Here is a 17,186-nt window from a genome sequence, read left to right on the forward strand (position 1 = left end):
CCACCGATAACGCCTGACATCATGCGTTAGCGCATTGTCAATGGATGTGCGAACATTAGGGAAGGCGAACTACTCGCTGTTGAGAGGAATGTCGTTACACGTATTGCCAAATGCATTGAGGTTGACGGACATCTTTTTGAGCATTTATTGCATTAATGTGGTATTTACAGGTAATCACGCTGTAACAGCATGCATTCTCAGAAATGATAAGTTCACAAAGGTAAATGTATCACATTGGAGCCACCGACATGTTCAAACGTACCTACGTTCTGTATTTTAATTTAAAAAAACCTACCTGTTACCAGCTGTTCGCCGGCCGCGGTGGTCGCGCGGTTCTAGGCGCACAGTCCGGAATCGTGCGACTGCTACGGTCGCAGGTTCGAATCCTGCCTCGGGCATGGATGTGTGTGACGTCCTTAGGTTAGTTAGGTTTAAGTAGTTCTAAGTTCTAGGGGACTGATGACCACAGCAGTTGAGTCCCATAGTGCTCAGAGCCATTTGAACCATTTGAACCAACTGTTCGTCTAAAATTGTGAGCCTTATGTTTGTGCCTATTACAGCGGCATCAGTCACAAAGCGAAAAAAGTGGTCGAATTAAAACATTAATATTTCTTTACGTACTTCTCGAATATGTAATAAAAGATTGGATTCCAATTTAAAAAAACGCTGGTGATATCCGTTTGACCTATGGCAGCGCCATCTAGCGGGCCAACCATAGCGCCATCTGGTTTCCCCCTGCAAACTAGACGAGTATCGTTCTTACAGAGAAATGTATACACACTTTAAGGAACTAAAAGTATTACTGAAGTGTTTATTTTACGTTTAATAATTGATCGCACATGTTGTACAACCCTCTGTGTAGCACATGGTTACTTTAAACGTTCAAAATGTTCACTGTTGGCGGCTATGCACATAACAGAACGACGAGCGGTCGCCGCAATTGCGTCAGTCACTGTTACAGTGGAGAGCGTTGCGCATGCCGCTGTAATCTCCTAGCGAAGTTCCTCCAGCGTGCGTGGCTTACGTCGACAGGAAATCCAAGACACTTGGCAGTGCTTTTGACAACTTTCATCTGCGAAGCGCTAACGCATGTACGTGTAAACGATAGACGTGCATAGAGCAATGAAGAGGCGTTGTCACTGAGAAATTTACAAAATCGCAATGTAGACACTCGAAGCAACTGCGCAAAGCGTACAGAAATGGCCCAGGATCACGTTTAAAAAAAAATTGGTTCAAATGGCTCTGAGCACTATGGGACTTAACATCTGAGGTCATCAGTCCCCTAGAACTTAGAACTACTTAAACATAACTAACCTAAGGACAACACTCACATCCATGCCCGAGGCAGGATTCGAAACTGCGACCGTAGCGGTCGCGCGGATCACGTTTTAATTTGGATACTCATTTTTTTAAATTTTCATTTCAAATAGAAAATTGGTAAAATAAATATCCAGGCAATGGCGGGTTTGTTAGCTAGTATTATAACAAAGTAGAGTATGTTGTTTCGATCTTCAGTCAGAAGACGTTTGTTGAAGCTCTCTCTCCAGGATTGTCTACTCTATGCAAGATTTTCGATCTCTAGGTAATTATTGTAAGCTAAATCCATTCAACCTGCTTACTGTGGTCAAGATTTGGTCTCGCGCTACAATTTTTACCTGCTCCCACCTCCAAACTCAGATACTATTCTACCTAACTTCCTTGTCTTTCTTTTAGTCTTGTCGTGACACACACTTATTTTCTCCTCAGTTCGAAGCAGTGCTTCTTCCCTACTTACTCTAAATAACATGCTGAAGATTAGACAGGTGGTTTAGCAAATATTAAACTTGCCCAGTGGAGAGAAAATAATGAAACAGTCGTGATTTAGGCAACGCTATTTGCTAGAAGATAGACACTGATAATTTCAGGGTAAAGGTTTTTCTATTACAACTGTAGTGCAATGGCGGCCATGTTTTGGAATGTTCCAGATAATCTACGTGACTCGAAACGTGAAGGACGTGATCGTGTCCTACCTCAACCACCACCAGCTTTGGCTCGGCTGCTCTCTCACAGCGGATGAGTTTGCGGAGGGCTTCATGGAAAACATACGTAAGTGAATGTTTCTGGTGCACAGTAGGCAATATTTGAAGAATCGGTTGGAGCAGACGAAGATAACATTATATCCCATATTTTCACCAAGATGTCAGATGAATGAGTGTGTACTGTGTGGTAGATGTAGTGGGTGTCACCAAACCATGAGGAAGATGCGAACTTATTTCCATCGTGTATGGGCTTAGGTTCAAGGCGACCAGGGAAAGAAGGAATGGGTCTTCACTCTGAAATAAGGTCAGGTTGTTTGGAAGTGCATTTCTTTGTTGGAGGGTAAAACACGAAACAACGTTGCTCCACAGCATGCATTATAACATCTTAGGAGTCTCCTTAGCTTGCTGAACACAACCTGGTCGAGATATTGCTGCTCCCGCTCCGCCTGTCCCACATTTCAATTATCACCATACTGATTTCATCCACTGTGTGCGGGCTTCAACTGGTCCAGGGTGTGCTCAGTCGACTTCAGATCAGCTGATACGCAGGGCATGGCGTTCGCTTCATTCCTTAGGTGTTTACGAGGAGGACGAACCGATCCCTGAAATGTCGACTGTACGGCTGGAGATCAGCTTGGAGGATTCTGTCTCGCCATTACCGAGTCCTCAAATTGCCCTCAATAGTTGTGAGATGTGGCCTACGTGGATACTTGTTACTGGAAGCCCAAAATATAATCGACACACTCCCCGCTGGACCTGTCGGACTGCATCTCTTGAACATGTATTACTACCTCGTGTACTGTGGTGTCGCTTTGCCTTGGCGCAAATTAGGGTTCTAGGCCACCAACAGCGCGTAAGTACCCTACACTCTATATATAAGCTGTCCAAAAGGATTGACAACGTAACAGACCACTCTGTACCTACGCTGAAGAGCCAAAGAAACTGGTACACTTTCCTAATATCTTGTAGGCGCCCGTGAGCACGCAGAAGTGCCGCAATACGACGTGGCATGGGCTCGACTAATGTCTGACGTAATGCTGGAGGGAAATGACCCCATGAATCCTGCAGGGCTGCCCAAAAATCCGTAAGAGTACGAGCGGTTGAAGATATCTTCTGAACAATACGTTGCAGCGCATCCCAGAATTTGGTGGCCAGCGGAAGTGTTTAAACTCAGAAGAGTGTTCCTGGACCCACACTGTAGCAATTCTGGACGTGTGGGGCGTCACATTGTCCTGCTGAAATTGCCAAATTCCGTTGGAATGCATAATGGACAATCCGTTTTCAGTTGGTAAGAGCTGACGAAAGGATTCGAGTTTGGCGCAGACCCTTCGAAACCATGGATCCAAGTTGTCAACAAGCACAGTGCAACCTAGAGATGATCCATAATGGTGTAGGCTCTGTTTACATGTAACTGACTGGGTCCTTTGGTCCACAGTTGGAGACCATTTGCAGGCACTCATGGACTTCACGTTCCCAAACAACGATGGAATCTTTATAGACGACAATGCACCATGTTACTGAGCTTAAGTTGTTCGCGAGTGCTCTCAAGAACATTCTGGACAATTCGAGCAAATGATTTGACCACCAAGAATGAATTCCATCGAACACTTGTAGGACACAATCGAGAGGTCACTTCGTGCAGAAAATCCTGCACCAGGAACACTTTCGGAATCATAGAGGCGTCATAGCTAAATATTTCTGCAGGGGACTTCCAACCATGCTGAGTCGAGTTGCTATGCTACGCCTGGCAAATGAGGTCCGACACTATATTAGGAGGTATCCCATGACTTTCATTACTCAGTGCATTTTCCCAGCAGGAAAAGTTACACAACACATACAAGCTGCAACGGCATGGAAAGATGATGGTGTTCTTCTGGGCACCGTGGGAATGAAGGGAAACAAGTAAAGTGACATAGGAGCCAAGGGGACCTGTAGGTGTAACTCAGTTGAAGAACACGCCGTCTTCGTACATGCTGTGAACTCGCTGTTGATACAGGAGGTCATGCTTTAATTGGAGGATTATTGGCTGGAGGTGAGGAACAACAAGCAGTGAGTTGTGAAATCAGCTATCCACACATGGCATTCCTCCTTCCAGTCTCTGGCGAAACAAAGTTCTACTCATGTTTAATGGAATGTTATATTTTAACCGAGTGCACTTTGTAATCCGATGAATAGGGTGTTCCAACCTGCGTGATTTAGTCATATTGTGATTAGGATATCGAGCATAGGGTGAGGGTGAGTGATCCAGTTCACACCTGGAGGCGTCAGTGACAAAGCAGTATATGTTATGACATTTATTTATCATCGGTTCGTTGGCTGATTCAGGAGGAGGGAACCAAACACCAAGGTCATTGGTCCCATCAGATTAGGGAAGGATGTGGCAGGAATTCGGCCGCGCTCTTTCAAAGGAAGCATCCTGGCATTTGCCTGAAGTGATTTAGGGAAATCACGGAAAAGCTAAACCAGGATGGCTGGACACTGGTTTGAATAGTTGTCCTTCCGTATGGGTGTGCAGTGTCTTTAATTACCATGCAGAGTGTACAAAGACATAAGTTCTTCAGAGCTGCAGTCGGAAGCTGGGTGCCAAGGCATGTTCTGTGAAGAAGTGCTGATGCCTTATCAGTAAGACATGATGTCATTACCACAGGTGTCCGCCCCCGTTAGCTGAGTGGTCAGAATGGCAGAATGCCACGTCAAGGGGCCCAGGTTCGATTCCTGGCTGGGGCAGGAGATTTTCTCTGCTCGGGGAATGGGTGTTGTGTTGTCCTCATCATCATTTCATCCCCATCTCCGAGGCGCAAGTCGCCCAATGTGGCGTCGAATGCAATAAGTACTTGCCCTCAGCAGTCGAACTTCCCCGTATGGGGGACTCCCGGCCCACAATGGCGTATGCCCATTTCATTTCATCAACACAGGTCAATGACACGGCCGTGTTCTGTATTTGCAGCAGTGGTGGGGCGACGAAGGTGGTAGAAGTTCTGCCACATCCTAGTATGGCTCCCACCTTAGCACTGTCGAAGACAGTCCATCATACATTCTGGTGAACACTGCCAACTGTGATCCAGGATGTCGGTTGTGGTGAAGACTAGGAACAAGCCTGTTACAGTTGGCCAGGAAGTTTTGCATATGCACCTCGCTAATCGGTGTGAAGATGGCAGCTGGCAGACCGTCCTTGATGACCCAGTGGTGGAAGAGGGCTCATTGTTCATCAGTCTTCTAATCTGTAATCCCTCAGCAGGCAGCAGCAGTAGACCACGCCTGTGGTTTGCATCGATTTGACTGCTTCTCGGTGTTGAAGTATGCAAGCAACCATCAGACTGACGACCATCAGCCAGGTTGCCACGGTTTCACTGAAACTCTACAGACTGGCGTCCTCTCCAGCTATAGCGACATGGACAGAATGGTACCACGACTGAATAGCTTGTTGAACTCCATAAGCCTCTCTGTTTAACAGGTCGAGCAGTCTGCGCCTGTGACACAGTGGCTGTCAGCGTTTTAGTGCGTTTGTCCTCAATCATATGACCTGTCAATACTTCTCGCCTCAGTGCGCTAATTCAGTATAATGCTGGGTCTGCGAGCTCGGTTTTTTTCTGCCTACAGCTGATACTGTAGTGGCGGTCAGGCGGTGAAGCTACATAATGTTATCTCACAGTGCCTTGTTGAGTAGCACAGCAGTTCTTGCGTTCTGCATGCCCCATTCTATGGTCTGTTGCGTTGGTAGTACACTTTGTTGGCCGGCCGCTGTGGACAAGCGATTCTAGGCGCTTCAGTCCGGAACTGCCTGCTGCTATGGTTGCAGGTTCGAATCCTGTCTCGGGCATGGATGTGTGTGATGTCCTTAGGCTAGTTAGGTTTAATTAGCTCTAAGTCTAGGGGACTGATGACCTAAGGTGTTAAGTTCCATGCTGATTTGAGCCGTTTGAACCATTTATACCTTGTTGACATATCGACTGGCATATCAGCCCAGAACTAACCTGTTCTACTCTAAGCACACCTGGTAGTACATACACAGAATTTTAAGTGTGTACAATAAACCCATTCTGCTGCCCAACAGTGGTATCAATAGCCCGAAGTGGGTTCTGCTGGCTATTTTATAGGCCGAAGTGGGGGTCTGCTGGCTATTTTAGCAGATGGCAAGGTGGGTCTTGGCCACACTTTAAAGCCTTGTGGATTTTCGGACTCCACCCTAAACTCTGAGGTTTAGGGTTTACAGTGTGTTGCAGAGTGCTGATTCATTCCTCAGTAGTTCAGTGATCAGCCAGCCACGACTCACGATTTGTGATGACTGTTTCACATCATTCACTGTGTCTTTAGTTTTTTAATGCATTATTTTAGAATTGATGATTGCATCGATTTTAATGTATGTGTGATTTTGTTAGTGTGTCAGTGATCTTAGTTTACAATAGACTTACTTGGTGTAGTTTGTGTTAGAGTTTATGGCTTTCTTTTAACCACACTCATTTAGAAGATCTTAGGACCATTATTCGAGCATCTATCGACATCTGTCATCGCTGTAATCATATAACTTAAAATTTTGTTGAAAATACTTTCGCTGTTGGACGTGGCTGCTCTGAATTTGTCAGTGGTATTGAATATCCACCACTCTGTCAGAAACAGTGTCAGCGGGTCACTAACAAGCAGGGACATTACAAATTCGTTTCAACAATACGCAGCTGATTATGCTAGGAAGGCTGTTTTTAACAACCAAACGGGAAAACAGCGATATTTCATTTTAATTTATTTTTATTTCTTTGCAGCAAAGTACACACCATTTTGGGACCATGTCCTCTCTTTCTGGAAGCTGAGGAATGAACCGAACATACTAGTATTCAGCTTTGAAGAGATGAAGGCGGTAAGTACTTTTTATAACAAATCATGATGGGTCGAGGCAAAACGAGACAATTAGTGGGCTCCATAAAGATTGTGAGTCTTTCCGGACCTCCACTTCTGTTGGATATAAATGATGACAAAAAGCCGCCAGGTATGAGACCGAAGTTTCTCACGATGATATCCTTGTACGAAACTTTCCATTTTCTTGCCTCTTCAAATATGAGTAAAATCTCTAGCATTGGACAAAATCGTATTCATCAGGAACAAAGGCCCGTCGTGGCCACTGTTGAGGTGGCCATTTACAGTCGGCATATGTCATCATTACGTCATGCTGCCAGAGACTGAGTCCACGTTTGCACTGGCGGAGGATTTCTTCGAAAGCCCGAGATTTTACTCCCTTTTCACACGACGAGTAAACTGAGAATGTTTCATACAACTTCATATCAACTTCACATGTTTGCAAGTTTGTTTGCATGAATCAAAGTTTAAAATCACATTTGAATTGAAATTTCCAACAGAGATACATTCCATACAATACCAAATGCAAGCCATCTGCATGTTGGACAACCTCTAATATTCACTGTTCAGTTGAATTAAAAATTGATATCTGAGTTTTTTAGGGCCTTACATCAAAGCTTGTCCGTCCCGATAGCTGAGTGGCCAGCGTGACGGATTGCCGTCCTACGGGGCCGGGTTTGATTCCCGGTTGGGTCGGGGATTTTTTCCGCTCAGGGACTGGGTGTTGTGTTATCTTCGTCATCATTTCATCCCCATCCGGCGTTCAGGTCGCCCAATGTGGCGTCGAATGTAATAAGACCTGCACCAAGGCAGCCGGACCTGCCTCGCAAGGGGCCTCCTGGCCAATGACGCCAAACACTCATTTCCATCAAGGATTTCCTGACATTTCAAAACAACAGATCATTTTTATTTTTTAAAATACTCCTTACTAGATTACAAATTTCCGTTTTAAAGTTACTGTACTTTGGGTTCCTTTATTTCTTTCAACTGGAAATGAAATGAACGTATGGCATCTTTGGCCGGGAGGCCCCTATTCGGGGAAGTTCGGCCCCCAATTGAAAGTCTGATTTCATTCGACACCACATTGGCGCACCAGTGAGGAGGATGAAACGATGCTGAGGACAACACAACACCCAGTCCCCGAGTGGAGATAATATCCAACACGGCCGGCAATCTAACCCGGGCCCACTAGCATGAGAGGTGAGCTTGTTAGAACCCAGCTAAGCAGGCGGACTTTCAACTGGAATGATATGTTAACAGCATTATGATTCAAAGGACAAAAGAAGAGGACAATGGAATGTGGATTTTTGGTTTCACCTCTTCTCAAAGACGAGGTCACTACAGGTGGAGCAGAAGCCTAGATTAATGAAGGATGGAGAAGAAAATTGCGTTAAGCGATTTAGGGAAATCACGGGAAACCTAAATCTGGATGTTTCAGTGTTGATTTGAAAGACCACCCTCCCAAGTATGAATCCTATCTTGCTACTGCACTGCATCTCTCATTGGGACCCTAGATACTTGTTGAGATTCCTGTTTCATGCCACTTGTTGTGTGGTGACTAGCTTGACTGTGGTCTGCACAGTGGCTACTCGCCGAGGGAGACTGGTGCCAGATGATGGGCTGGTGCACTTGAGGCTGAATGAGGCCCTGAGTGCTGGTTGTGACTGGTGTTACTGTACATCTGTGGGATGTTGTGCCTTTCCACCTGCAGTGCCCAGAGTAGCTGCCCATACACTTTGGCAGACTCTTACCAGATGGTGCAGATGCGGCTCCATGAGATTCTGTAAGTTGGCTGTGACTGCTGTCACATGTGGCTTGTTGATGGGACTTGCCACATGAAATTTCCATAATGGCTGCTCATACACCTTGACGGACTGGCGCCAGAGAGTTGCTGGTGAAACTAATGTTACTTGAGGATGTATGTGATAGTTGTGTTTATTGTTACAGAACATCTGTAGCTAGGATTTAACTCATGTGGTCTGCCGTGTGGCTACCCTGCTGGGTAGACGAGTGACAGACATTTAGTTTGTACAACTGAGGGCCTAAGGGGATGCTATCTGTGACTGCCGTTACCATGTACCTTTCTTTAGAACTTGTTATCTATGGTCAGGTTATTTGCTCATGTAAGGCTTACTTTGCCCATTTCTCACGTGATATCCTACAAACCATGGATGAAAGGCAATGGAAACTCAAAAATGTTCAAATGTGAGTGAAATCTTATGGGACTTAACTCCAAGGTCATCAGTCCCTAAGCTTACACACTACTTAACCTAAATTATCTTAAGGACAAACACACACACCCGTGCCCGAGGGAGGACTCGAACCTCCGCCGGGACCAGCCGCACAGTCCATGACTGCAGCGCCTTAGACCTCTCGGCTGGCAATTGTCAATGAAGGTATAGGTTCCCATATGTGTGAGTGGCCCGAAGACTTCTTAAATGCAGAACTCAGTACATTGTCCTCGACGGCGAGTGTTCATTATAGACAAGCGTATCGTCAGGACCACCACAGGGAAGTGCAAGAGTACCGCTACTATTCTTTATATGCATAAATGATCTGGCAGACAGTGTGATCTGCAATCAGTGACTGTTTGCTGATGATGCTGTGGTGTGCGGGAAGATGTCGTCGTTGAGTGACTCTAGAAGAATACAAGATGATTCAGACAGAATTTCTACTTGTTGTAATGAGTGATGTCTAACTCCAAATGCAGAAAAATGTAAGAGTAGAAAATGTAACAGATCTACTAAGGAGACTGCCAACACTACGCTTATCCGTCCTCTTCTGGAATACTGCTGCGCTGTCTGGGATCCTTACCACATAGGATTAACGGATACATCGAGAAAGTGCAATGAAGACCAGCCCTTTTTGTATTAGCACGAAAAAGAGAGAGAGTGTCACTGACATGACACAAGATTTGGGATGGACACTATTAAAACAAAGGCTTTTTTCGTTGCGGCGGAATCTTCTCACGAAATATGAATAACCAACTTTCTCCTCAGAATGCGAAATTATTTTGTTGACACCAACCGACATAGAGAGGAACGATCATCACAATAAAATACGGGAAATCAGTGTTCTCACGGAAAGATAAAGATGTTCGTTTCTTCAGCAGGCTGTTCAAGATCGGAATAATAGGGCATTATTGCGAAGATGACTCGATGAACCCTCTGCCAGGCACTTAAGTGTGATTTGCAGAGTATCCATGTAGATGTAGATGTAGAATAGAAAAAACAGTCCCCTATTGTTCAAATATGTTATCAGTAATGTCCTAATAGACACGTTGATTGTCTAGGCATAGTTTTGGAAAGCGATATGAACTGGAACGGGCATTTAAGGGTTGTAGTCGGGAAGGCGAAAGGTCGACTTCGGTTAAATGGGAGAAATTTTAGGAAAGCGTGGTTTATCTATATTTTTCTCTTGTGAAGAATACACAACTCGGCTACTAGAATTCAGAAAATAATTACACTCATCACGCCGTAGACCAGATACTGCACTCTTGAAACCTTACATTTTAAATGCAACTCAGCCCAAGAACAGTTTCCTACACTCTTTCAATGAAATCGTGTAAAATTCCACACTGACGAAATAATCGACTCAATTTTTCGCCAGGTAGGTATCGACCACGACACTTGTAAACGTGTCCTCGCTCACATGCAATAACACATATGTCGTCTTGCCGCCCCAAATTCGCAATGTACTGAGCTACTCAATAGTGGCTAACTGAAACACCCTTCATAGCGTAGTTGAATCATTATTCAGATAAACGTAGGGCGCTACCATTATTTCTTAACAATTAAAATAGAGAATCTCGTGGCCGCGGGTTGTTCTTCTAGCGTTCAGCTCGCCCGGGATGATCTCTGGCGCGACCAAGCTCTGCCGTAGGCCAGCCGCAGATATACCTTATTAGACAGGCAAAGACTGAAGCCTGATGTTCGGTGAGGAAAGATGGCTGTGTCAGTAAGTTTTTATGTGGTACTACTACGATTTTCTGAAACCACATGACGTTGTTACCTCTACGAGACCGTCTAATCAAGTTGTGCAGTTGAGCAAATATTTGCATACTAGTTAATGTTAACACGTACATTGTAGAAACGTGTTGTGAGAAGAATATCAAATTACATATAAACAGGTTTAAAGCAGATCATAGTTTTCGTAAGAACACTCATGTAAACAAACACTCTTGTTATCAACTACAAATAGCACATTCTACTTATAGGAGCACTTACATAACGAGTACATTATTCGAATGAAAGCCAAAGCTGATGAAAAATGGTTAAAAACACTCCATAAAGCTACGTTTGTTAATACTAGTTTTATGAAAGATCCTAAAATATACATAAACTGTTTAATCACAGCCGGTATTTCGGATAAGGCAAACTGTAATGTAATTATTTAGGTTTACATACAGCACAAAAGCAAAAGCGCGTAAGATGTTCCTGGTTATTCTTGCATTGTGACATGTTCCTTTCCTTGTATTTTCCGTCTGCCTTATGAGAAATTACAACCAAACAAGACGCATATATTAACCAATTTGTCAAAATTCTAAAGGTGACTTAGTTATATCAATTTATCCATATTTCTTACCACTGTTTTATCACTGAATAAACAGCTGTTTACACGTCATTTGAGCTCGCCGCCATACTGCTCTTCTAAAGTGCCGGCCTCAGTGACACCAGTGATACTGTATACGGTATTGCCCACGCAGGTAAAAAAAAAAAAAAAAAACAGTGGAGGAGGCATTACGTCACAAACTTGAAACCGATGTTCACCATCTTAGCTAGTCCAAACACTAGGTTCGCCACGTTCATACTGCAAAGGAATTATATAATTTTTTTATGAATAGACACTAGTTCAACTAGCAGACATTAATGCGTAAAGGATTTCCTGAACAAAAGAAGCTTTACGCTCTTCGTTTATTAGTTTTAGAATAAGTTACCTTTCGCTGTTATCCCGTCCTAGTGTTAAGACATGTGCCGTTTCTTTCTTACTGATAAAATTGGGTTAAATAATTAAAATGATTTTGAAGCAGAGCGATTTCGTCTTTTGTGATACCATGGGTCCCAGCTCCTGAAATTCTGGAAAATTATTACCATTATTTTGATTTGATGCAGAGAGTTTAGATGGATCTTCACGGCGACGCTGCTCAACAATAGAGGTACGCGAATGTGTTCATCTTTTCCCTCTCGTGGCCGTTACTGTCAATTTCAATATATTTGCTGCGACATTCAGAACCTGCAGTCTTTCTTTTCATTTAATTTCGAAGTCCACGCATTTGCGTTCTAAGATGAATAAATGCATTTAACTGTAATTCTTTTTATCCAGGCCACGGGGGATGATTACTCAAAATGTACGTGCCTCTATCCCGTTCGTATGTTTGAGTTGTACAAGCGTAACTATATTTCCTACACAGTATTAACGATTTTTTTTTGACCACTCATTCGCGAATGTACGTGCCCTCTTTGTAGTCAGCCGGCCGTATTGTTTAATAAACTTATTTGTAATATTCAGTGGCTTAGTTTCCACAAGTGATCTTTGCCTGTGTCGCAACAGCGCTTCACGCGAAATATTTATTACGCGCCATCCACAATAACTTTTATATCAAAATTTCGTCGACCGACTGAATAAAGATTTTTCTAACAACAACAATAGCAAAACATAATAATATAAGAGGACGCGTTACAATACCCGCACGGTTCACCGCGGTGACGCTTCCCCGTGACGTCACTCTGAGTGCGTTATATTACTAGAGCAAACGCAGTCAAGAACAGAAAAATATTCGAATCTGCCTTCCTCCAATATGTTATTCATGTTAAGTTCCACAATTTTTAGTATTTAAAACAGTTGTTGGGCGCACACGGCAGAAATAATGAAGAAGAACCACTCGTAAACAGTTGTCTGCTAATGTTTGGGCTACTTAAAATAGCGGCAGCAGCGCCCACTCTGGCCTCAAAACAACATACAGCGTAAGTCTGTAGTGCCACCTACCCTCTTTATTCACCTCCACGGTATTGCCAGCTTAGTAATGTATGTCTGTCCGTCCAACGAAGCACGGGTGATCTTTGCGTCTCTGAACGAATACCTGCCTGGCTGGGTACAGTACGGAATTTTCTACACTCATGCTGATAAATTAAGGATAATACTGACATATGGTGAAACAACGCTCTGGTGGGCGGTTTGCGGGTTTAATCACCTCGTGGTATGAACATGCGGTGCATTTGACCTGCAGTCGTCACACGGTGGCGCTGACAGCAGTCCACACGGCCGCTGTGGCAGAGCGGTCCTAGGCGCTTCAGTCCGGAACCGCGCTGCTGCTACGGGCGAAGGTTCGAATCCTGCCTGGGGCATGGGTGTGTGTGATAGGTTAGTTGTGGTTAAGTAGTTCTAAGTCTGGGTTACTGATGACCTCAGATGTTCAGTCCCATAGTGCTTAGAGCCATTTGAACCATTTTGCTGCAGTCCACATATGCCGTGGTGTGTTGGTGCTTGCGAGAGTACGGTGCAGCGAGTAAGTGTGCAGACGTTTTCAGACGTGCTAATGGAGACTGTGTGCTGAAAATGGGTCAAAGAACACACATTGATGACGTTATGAGGGATAGAATACTAGGGCGACTGGAGGCTGGTCAAACACAGCAGGTCTTAGCACGGGCCCTATGTGTACCACAAAGTGTGATCTCAAGATTATGGCAATGATTCCAGCAGACAGGAAACGTGTCCAGGCACTACAGTACGGAACGTCCACTACAACACCACAACAAGATCGATATCTCACCATCAGTGCCCGCAGATGGCAACGGAGTACCGCAGGTAGCCTTGATCGGGACCTTACCGCAGCTGCTGGAACAGTTGCCTGCAGACACACAGGCTACAGACGACTGAACAGACACGATTTATTCGTCCAGAGACCTGCAAGGTGCATTCCACTCACCTCTGGTCACGGAAGAGCCCATAAAGCCTGATGTCAAGAACACAGTACATGGTCATTGGAACAGTGGTCCCAGGCTATATTCACGGACGAGTCGACGTACAGTCTGAACAGTGATTCTCGCCGGGTTTTCATCTGGCGTGGACCAGGAACCAGATACCAACCCCTTAATGTCCTTGAAAGGGACTTGTATGGAGGTCGTGGTTTGATGGTGTGGGGTGGGATTATGATTGGTGCATGTACATCCCTGCACGTCTTTGACAGAGGAACGGTAACAGGTCAGGTGTATCGGGACATCATTTTGCACCAGTATGTCCGCCTTTTCAGGGATGCAGTGGGTCCCACATTCCTCCTGATGGATGATAATGCACGGCCCCACCGAGCTACCGTCGTGGAGGAGTACCTTGAAACAGAAATCAGGCGAACGGAGTGGCCTACCTATTCTCCAGACCTAAACCCCATCGAGCACGTCTGGGATGCTCTCGTTCTCGTATCTCTGCACGTCTTCAAACCCCTAGGACACTTCTGGAGCTCCGACAGGCACTGGTGCAAGAATGGGAGGCTATACCCCAGCAGCTGCTCGACCACCTGATCCAGAGTATGCCAACCCGTTGTGCGACCTGTGTACGTGTGCATGGTGATCATATCCCATATTGATGTCGGGGAACATGCGCAGGAAACAGTGGCGTTTTGTAGCACATGTGTTTCGGGACGGTTTCCTCATCACCAATATCGTGGACTTACATATCTGTGTCGTGTGTATTCCCTATGTGCCTATGCTATTAGTGCCACTTTTATGCAGTGCCATGTCGTGTGGCACCACATTCTGCAGTTATTTATGAGCATGAGTGTATATCATATGCATTAACGTAGACTTAAGCGTCAATGAAATGATAAATATCACATCCTTTTCCTTGACTTACCTTGCTTCTTGATTGATACGATGAAATTATACCGCGAAGAAACGAAAACGATAAAAATAATTTTGATCAGTCACAAGCTGGAGCTGTGGCCACATGAGGTCCTGGATGCTCATCATAACTTTCGTTATACTCCAGAATGAGATTTTCACTCTGCAGCGGAGTGTGCGCTGATATGAAACTTCCTGGCAGATTAAAACTGTGTGCCGGACCGAGACTCGAACTCGGGACCTTTGCCTTTCGCGGGCAAGTGCTCTACCAACTGAGCTACCGAAGCACGACTCACGACCGGTACTCACAGCTGTACTTCTGCCAGTACCTCGTCTCCTACCTTCCAAACTTTACAGAAGCTCTCCTGCGAAACTTGCAGAACTAGCACTCCTGAAAGAAAGGATATTGCGGAGACATGGCTTAGCCACAGCCTAGGGGATGTTTCCAGAATGAGATTTTCACTCTGCAGCGGAGTGTGCGCTGATATGAAACTTCCTGGCAGATTAAAACTGTGTGCCCGACCGAGACTCGAACTCGGGACCTTTGCCTTTCGCGGGCAAGTGCTCTACCAACTGAGCTACCGAAGCACGACTCACGACCGGTACTCACAGCTTTACTTCTGCCAGTACCTCGTCTCCTACCTTCCAAACTTTACAGAAGCTCTCCTGCGAAACTTGCAGAACTAGCACTCCTGAAAGAAAGGATGTTGCGGAGACATGGCTTAGCCACAGCCTAGGGGATGTTTCCAGAATGAGATTTTCACTCTGCAGCGGAGTGTGCGCTGATATGAAACTTCCTGGCAGATTAAAACTGTGTGCCCGACCGAGACTCGAACTCGGGACCTTTGCCTTTCGCGGGCAAGTGCTCTACCAACTGAGCTACCGAAGCACGACTCACGACCGGTACTCACAGCTTTACTTCTGCCAGTACCTCGTCTCCTACCTTCCAAACTTTACAGAAGCTCTCCTGCGGAACTTGCAGAACTAGCACTCCTGAAAGAAAGGATATTGCGGAGACATGGCTTAGCCACAGCCTAGGGGATGTTTCCAGAATGAGATTTTCACTCTGCAGCGGAGTGTGCGCTGATATGAAACTTCCTGGCAGATTAAAACTGTGTGCCCGACCGAGACTCGAACTCGGGACCTTTGCCTTTCGCGGGCAAGTGCTCTACCAACTGAGCTACCGAAGCACGACTCACGACCGGTACTCACAGCTTTACTTCTGCCAGTACCTCGTCTCCTACCTTCCAAACTTTACAGAAGCTCTCCTGCGGAACTTGCAGAACTAGCACTCCTGAAAGAAAGGATATTGCGGAGACATGGCTTAGCCACAGCCTAGGGGATGTTTCCAGAATGAGATTTTCACTCTGCAGCGGAGTGTGCGCTGATATGAAACTTCCTGGCAGATGAAAACTGTGTGCCCGACCGAGACTCGAACTCGGGACCTTTACCTTTCGCGGGCAAGTGCTCTACCAACTGAGCTACCGAAGCACGACTCACGACCGGTACTCACAGCTGTACTTCTGCCAGTATCTCGTCTCCTACCTTCCAAACTTTACAGAAGCTCTCCTGCCAGGAAGTTTCATATCAGCGCACACTCCGCTGCTGAGTGAAAATCTTATTCTGGAAACATCCCCCAGGCTGTGGTTAAGCCATGTCTCCGCTATATCCTTTCTTTCAGGAGTGCTAGTTCTGCAAGTTTCGCAGGAGAGCTTCTGTAAAGTTTGGAAGGTAGGAGACGAGGTACTGGCAGAAGTAAAGCTGTGAGTACCGGTCGTGAGTCGTGCTTCGGTAGCTCAGTTGGTAGAGCACTTGCCCGCGAAAGGCAAAGGTCCCGAGTTCGAGTCTCGGTCGGGCACACAGTTTTAATCTGCCAGGAAGTTTCATTTCGTTATACTGTCAGCGGTCTGTCGGCAGGACTTGTCTTCGGTGGTGGGCAAGGTGGCCGGCCACCTGAGGAGACCCTTGCCGGAGGACCAGCTGCCGGCGCTGCTGGAGCACCTCAGCTTCCAGAAGATGCGCTCCAATAAGGCCGTCAACTTCGAGGAGAAGGTGGAGAACGCTCGCCAGGACCTGGGTCTCCGACCCGCGGCCTCCGAGGGCCTCAAGTTCATGCGTAGCGGCGCCGTGGGCGACGGCCAGCAGCGACTCTCCGAAGACGTCCGCCGGAAGGTCGACGCCTGGACGGACGCCTGCCTCGCCGGGTCCGGCTTCGACGGGCCCAGATGAGAGCCGGCGGTCGGTTCCAGCGCTTTCCCTCACACCACGCGCTGACCGTATCCCTGTGCTGGAGACACTTCGACACACACACAAATCATCTGACAAATCCAAAGGAAAGCAGCATTGTACAATGAAATAAATGACAATGTATTTCGATGATCTGAATAAAATCTTCTGTGGTTTAAAGTCCACTTCTACAACATTCTTCCTCCGTATTATGTTTTAAGAAACAACCCCCTATTCTGCATGGCTAAATAAATCTAGTTAC

At 45.8% G+C, this 17,186-nt stretch overlaps 1 protein-coding gene and 4 non-coding genes across 5 annotated transcripts in view; 2 read left to right on the top strand and 3 right to left on the bottom strand.

Moving 5' to 3' along the window:
- Positions 1-16,927, top strand: part of LOC124716745 (luciferin sulfotransferase-like) — a 56,095-nt gene extending 39,168 nt beyond the window's left edge. Inside the window, exons 5-7 of the mRNA XM_047243288.1 lie at positions 1,965-2,085; positions 6,776-6,870; positions 16,616-16,927. Of these exons, the coding sequence (XP_047099244.1) occupies positions 1,965-2,085; positions 6,776-6,870; positions 16,616-16,927 (528 nt within the window). The remainder of the gene's footprint in view (positions 1-1,964; positions 2,086-6,775; positions 6,871-16,615) is intronic.
- Positions 15,213-15,287, bottom strand: Trnas-cga. Its single transcript has one exon. It is a non-coding gene; the product is annotated as a tRNA-Ser (tRNA).
- Positions 15,514-15,588, bottom strand: Trnas-cga. The gene has a single exon. It is a non-coding gene; the product is annotated as a tRNA-Ser (tRNA).
- On the bottom strand, positions 15,815-15,889 carry Trnas-cga. The gene has a single exon. It is a non-coding gene; the product is annotated as a tRNA-Ser (tRNA).
- Trnas-cga lies at positions 16,483-16,557 on the top strand. The gene has a single exon. It is a non-coding gene; the product is annotated as a tRNA-Ser (tRNA).
- Positions 16,928-17,186: the final 259 nt, after the last annotated feature.

Source organism: Schistocerca piceifrons, chromosome 9 (assembly GCF_021461385.2).
Source record: "Schistocerca piceifrons isolate TAMUIC-IGC-003096 chromosome 9, iqSchPice1.1, whole genome shotgun sequence".
Lineage (NCBI taxonomy): Eukaryota > Metazoa > Arthropoda > Insecta > Orthoptera > Acrididae > Schistocerca > Schistocerca piceifrons.